This window comes from Spea bombifrons, chromosome 3 (assembly GCF_027358695.1).
Source record: "Spea bombifrons isolate aSpeBom1 chromosome 3, aSpeBom1.2.pri, whole genome shotgun sequence".
In the NCBI taxonomy this organism is placed as follows: Eukaryota; Metazoa; Chordata; class Amphibia; order Anura; family Pelobatidae; genus Spea; species Spea bombifrons.
Window position 1 is genome coordinate 102,437,048 of NC_071089.1, and position 6,109 is coordinate 102,443,156.

General features: G+C 39.9%; 1 protein-coding gene across 1 annotated transcript; it reads left to right on the forward strand.

The window, feature by feature from the left end:
* The first annotated feature begins 593 nt into the window (after positions 1-593).
* Positions 594-4,142, forward strand: LOC128483878 (transcription cofactor HES-6-like). Its single transcript, XM_053460185.1, has 4 exons — positions 594-940; positions 1,816-1,911; positions 2,797-2,875; positions 3,450-4,142. Exons 1-4 carry the CDS (start codon positions 857-859, stop codon positions 3,782-3,784), a joined length of 594 nt encoding a protein of 197 aa, XP_053316160.1. The 5' UTR covers positions 594-856; the 3' UTR covers positions 3,785-4,142.
* The last annotated feature ends 1,967 nt before the right edge of the window (positions 4,143-6,109 follow it).

Sequence of the window (6,109 nt, forward strand, 5' to 3'; positions counted from 1 at the left end):
CAACGCTTAGCATTATGCATAGAGATGTCTGGCTTGTGTGCAGCTGCTTGCCCATGGAAACCTTCTTCATGTAGCACAGTGCTTGTGCTGATGTTGGAACTGTAGTGAGTGTGGACAAGTGATTTTTGCACTCTCTGAGTGAGCGTGGTCTACCTCTTCATGGCTGAGGTCTTCAGTATGACCTGTTCAGCTGCCAATGTTGTTCTATAGAGGTGGCTGCCTATGTGCTTGATTAAATACACACTTTGCAATGGATGAGGCTGAAAAACTAAAAATAATTAGGAAGGGAGTCCTCGTACTTTTGGTCATACAGTGTATATCTACAGACACATTATATCAATTATGGTAAAAATACCATAGTGGCTGGACTCCATGTGAGGCTACATCATTTATACTAAACGGGTACAGCCATTAACCAAAACTTCTGCATCCTGATATCTCTCCCCGAAGTTAAGCTGTTTCTTGATGCCTCACTTTTCTTACAAACCCAAATATTTTATTCTTTTAATTGGACATTTTTGTTGTTTATCATCAACAAACTGCAGCGCTGTGTTCCTGGGAGGGACGGGGTTACATTCAGTCAAGGGGTGTGTTTTTTTAGAGGAAGGGGAGCATTCTCAACAAAAGATCCTGATCTGGACATCTGTCCCTGTAGAGTGAATAGAAGGTTGAAGAAGGAACTATTCACATGCAAATAGAGGCCTATATATATATTGCTAGAGCGGGAAACTGTCCCAAGGACCCAGACAGAAGGAAATCTGCAGAAAGGAAGCGACAACTATAGGCAAACGCAGTGAGAAAAAAACAAAAAAGGATACGGGTAACAATTAGAGGGGAAAGGAGATCAGACTGAACTATGGAAAGTGGAAACAAGCAGGCTGCAAAGTCAGGAGCAGCCAGGAGCCACCTGAAGCTGTCCAACGCCAAGGAGGAGAGGAAGGTAAGGGCACAAATCGCACAAAGCCTGGTACGTCTCACGCGGTGGCACACCATCTACACCTTGGCTCAGATATAAAGATTTTTAAACTAGAAACACATCTGGGGCTGAATGAACCTTGCTTGCAAAAAATTTAGCAAAACTCACACTGGTAATCTGGCATCTGTCCTGGGTATTTAGTATTGATAACAACAAAATAATATGTAAAATCCACACTCGCAAGCCATCACACCTGGAACAGGCACCCAGGAACAGCCACTTACCGCCAAGTACTGCTTCCATGCAGAGCAGTCTGTCTCATTCACCCTTAACCTCCTAATAATATTTAACCATGTAAGAGCAGGGCCCACTTCTCTTAAATGTGTGTTAGTTATTCTCACTATATTGTCAATTGTTATGGTTCATTTTCTTTCGCCTGATCTGCTGGCACGCTATAAATAAAATGAAATGTCATATAATTATTCTTTATTGATTTAGTGCCATCATATTTCACAGTGCTGCGTAACGGGCAGACAGATATAACAATGATTGCATCATATAACAATATGTACTACAGAAAGGAGCTTACATATATGTATTACCCTTGTTGTGTTTTAAATTGTATTCATCTTTCCCAATCCTGTTAAATTGTGACGTTTGACGCCTTACTGTACAGTTTTGAGATGTTTTATTAGATGTCAGTTGGCTAAGGGATTCTGTTTCACACTTTGCCGGAGAGGCTTTCTGTGTAAAACATGAAATTCCGAGCTATTTCTGCTTCACACATTCGCAGGTAGAAATGACGCATCCAGAGCATGCTGAAGTTTTCTTGTTGTTTGATTACAGCTCTTAACACCCTCAGACAGCCATAACTAAAGTGTTGATTTTCTCCCACACAGCTCAGGAAGCCTCTAATTGAACGGAAGAGAAGAGAGAGAATTAATTATTGCCTGGAACAGCTGAAAGAGACAGTGGTCAGGGCATTCCAGCTCGATGTAAGATCCTGTACAGACCTGCACAATGTATCATTATTTAAAAAGCTATAAAAAATACCCCATGATATGGTATGTACATGCTGTGTGGGAGTCCGGCGTCTTACACAATCACACACCCTACTGAATTTGTACGCTGCCTACATTATACTATACAACTATATTGGCAGTGATACAAAATGCCTATCAATTGATAATTGGGGTTCACTAAAGCAAAAATCATCAGGAAAGTGGTATTTGAAGGCCAACCATAGCGCATTCTCCTATTAGAAAGACCGAGTTAGTCTTAACCATGCATTATACAAGGTTAATGCGGAGAAGCCTATTGAGACCAATTCATAATTTTCCGATGACATGAAATGTTTAAACCCACCTGCAAACTTTTACTTTATTTCCAATTATTAAACACACATTGTATTTATGCTTTAAAGAGCAACATATGTGGGATATTATGTTATAAAATTAAGAGCATGATACACTTGGTAATGAACAGCAGACACATTATATAATCTAATGATGATGCAATAATTCACACATCCTCAGTGTTGGATATTGTGTCATAATAGTGGGGGTTAGATGCAAAAATTGATTCTGCTACAAAGTCTGAATAAGTGGTCCTGCCTATTTGACTGCCATTGGTCATTATAGTGTTAAGAACTCTTTACAAACCTGAATCACCTGTTATACATAACCTTGTATTGTACAAAGACAGTGAGATGCAGGTGATGGCAGAAAAACAGCAATGTTTTCTTACTTGAGAACAGGTGTCTCACCGGATTATACTTTTCAGTCTGGCTGAACCCCAAATTAAACTAAGCCTTCTTAGCTCAATGCCTAAATAAAGAGAAATCTGTGCATATGATCAAACTGTATACTTTGTCTTTTCAGCAATCCAAGCTGGAGAAAGCAGATATTTTGGAAATGACAGTGAGACATCTGGAGAATATTCAGAAAAGCAAAAGTACAGGTAATATGTTGCCCAAATATTACTTATTTGTATAAGTTTACATTCCACAAAGAAGGAAGGGCATTCCTTAACAAATTTATCCAGCAAGGAAAGCTGATCTGGCCCTGCATAATGTATAATTCAATCATCAAGACGACCTTTAAGAAACTGCATTGATTTATCTTTGCACTGTACAGGGAAAGCCAGGCTCTTCCTGCACCAGGTGTTCACTGGGGTTGTCCCTTCATAATATATGGTGAAGCCTCGGAGTTAAACACAACTTACTTCAAAATGGTCCTGTCAACTCTCTCTCAATGAATGAATGTGTTAAACGTCTCAATAACATGCAGTTTGCAAATCCGTCAGTAGGTGGCGATGTATGACAAAAATTCAGAGTAGTGATTTCTGATTCTTCAAGGTCATCTACACCAAGTCATGGCTATTCTTCTGTCAGCAGTTCCAAGAGTACACAAACTGCTGTTATTGGACCAACCAATGGTCTCTGCTTTAACGTTGCAAGGAAACGCTTTGTTCTTATTTTTCATAGAGCTCTATCATGGGGCACGCTAGTAAAAAAAATGTTTTTCCTCCTCAGGTGAGCCTCCTCAAGGCCTGGATTCTCTCCAGAGATTTAGCACTGGATACATTCAGTGTATGCATGAGCTTCACACTCTGCTGATTACCAGCGACTGGATGGACCCTTCCCTGGGAGCACGTATGCTCAATCACCTCCTGAAATCCCTTCCCAAGACCAAGGATGGGATAACCAAACCACAGCAAGACTGGAAGGAAAGCCACTGGATGGCTTCTTCACCAGCACTACTTGAACATGATATCAAGAAAAGGTCCGCTTGTTCCCGGGGTGACATCGAGGATAAGCAGACACAGTGCCCCTTCGCTGGCCAACTAAATATGTGGAGGCCCTGGTGACAGTCCGCCACCACGTTAATAAAAGGGGCCTCGTAGTGCAGTCATTCTTTATAGAAGAATAAAGACCAGAGTAACCCTGTTGTTGGCTATAGATTCTCTTCTATATAATTATAATTATATCTTATAGATATGCTCTGTTTAACACTTTGGGGGCATGCCCCACTAGGTGTATGTACTAAAGACCAGGTGCTTCAGGCTGAAGCCCCACATTTGTAGCCTGCATTGTAGAAGGCTTATTTTCTCCCCACCTATTTATTACAAAGCCCCCTTGTATAACATCCCTGTCCATCTGTAATAAACTGCCTAAGCTATTGTGTCTTGTATTTTTGTTAGTAAAATAAAAGCTTATTAAACTATTGCACCTATGTGTATCTGAATATCATAGGACTTTAGAAAACCCTCATGAGATTTTCTGCACATAAATTACTTGCAGGGTTTTCAATCCCAGGAAAATTCCGTCAAAGCGTGGATTAAAAATAGAGTATTCTGCCCTCACTGGTCTGAGTTTAAACACAAAGAAAGGACATAAAAAGATGACGCTGCCTGTTGTTTTTATGATTTAAATTACACAGATAATCTTACAATTTATAGCACTTTACACAGCCACAAGTTACATTTTTTATGTCATATTCTCAACATACACTACATATGAAACCATAATTTCTAGTCTGTGGTGTGCACATCGATATTAGATGGACTCTACAAACTGATAGTTATGTAACATAGGTGTACATAGAAACAGAATAAGAGAGCAGTCCATCTAATCTGCCCATTTGTCCTGATGTAAAGACTCAGACCTTAATCAGTGCTTGATTTTGTTTTAAATTACGCCTACCCCATGCAAGTTTAAATTCCGTCACTGTGTCAGCCTTTACCACTTCTCGTGGGAGGCTGTTCCATTTCCTCTCAAAAAAGTAAAACTTCTTTAAATGACATTTAAGCCTCTGACTCTCTCGTTTTAGACTATAACCTCTTGTTTTAACATTTTGCCTACTTTGAAATAATCTTCCCTCCTGTTCTTTGTTAAATCCATTTCTGTATTAAAATGTTTCTATCACAGCTCCTTTCTCTCTTGTTTCCTCCATATTGAGATCTTTCCTGATGATTTTTATCCTTCAAACCATTTACCATTTTAGTGGCCCTCCTCACCATTCTCTTTAACATGTCGATATCCTGTGGTGGTGGAGGGGAAATTTTAAAACTTACCAGCCATTGGTTGTGGCCAATGTATGGCACTGTTCACTGTCTCATCAGTGCATGAGTGTTTTTTTCAGTTTCAGAAATGAATTAAGCACGTTGGGTCACTGAACTTCACAGTGGACCTGAGTTCCTGAAGATTGTGAATTGTGCCTTGTGGCCACCACTTCCCGTTGAAGGCTTCAGTGAGTCTTCTCTTGGGGAGATCCTAGAAGATCCAGCCTCCTCAAGGCTTATGTCTGGGAGGGAAGGAAGCGGCTGCATATCCCCTTGTGGGAGTGAGGCCTCAGAAAACAAAGATTGGCGACTTGGTATCCACTGTGGCCTCACCACCCAGCAACCTGCACTTCATTGCATTGCCTAGTTAATACAGTGCCCCATATGCTATATGTTAGTGACAATTGACGTTCCAGGACCGTCATGGCTTTAAACGGGTTCAGAAATTAGAGCCCTGCTTTCTAATCACTATGTGATTAGTAAAAAAAATAAATAATAATAATAATAAATGAATTAAAATAGTAAAAAAAAATGGTAACATGTAAAAATAATTTTCCACTGATGTCACCATCAGGGGAACCTTCCAGTTCCAAAAAATGTAAAAAAAAAAAAAATATATATATATATATATATATAAAAATAATATTTTTATGAGCAAGTTATTAGCGCTTTATCTTAAAACACTTCTCGCATGGAAAGAGCTAAAATACTGGCATGTTAAATTGCCATGGGGTGTCTACACAGCCAGGAGCTCAGTAGATGTGAAAGTGGCCATGGATGTAGGTCCTGGGGGTGCTGTCCTAGTCCTGAACCAACAGAAGATAATCTCTGGGCAGATGGTGGTATTAATCTCTTTTCTCCAGCTCCATTGATGTTCTACATACCGACACTACCGAAAAATACAGTTGAAACCCCTAGTTATCATGGGTCTCAACTGTCCCTATTTCTTGTGGGCACAAAGGAACATGGTGGTGAGTATACGTATATATGCATATGTATTAGCTTTAACTTACTTTGTCCCCACTGTGTATGCTGCTGAGGTATAGGTTGACACAAATGATGAGAAACATAACAGTGTTTTGGTGAGTGGATCTACAACCAGCAAGGGTTAGGTAAGTAAAGTGACAGTTT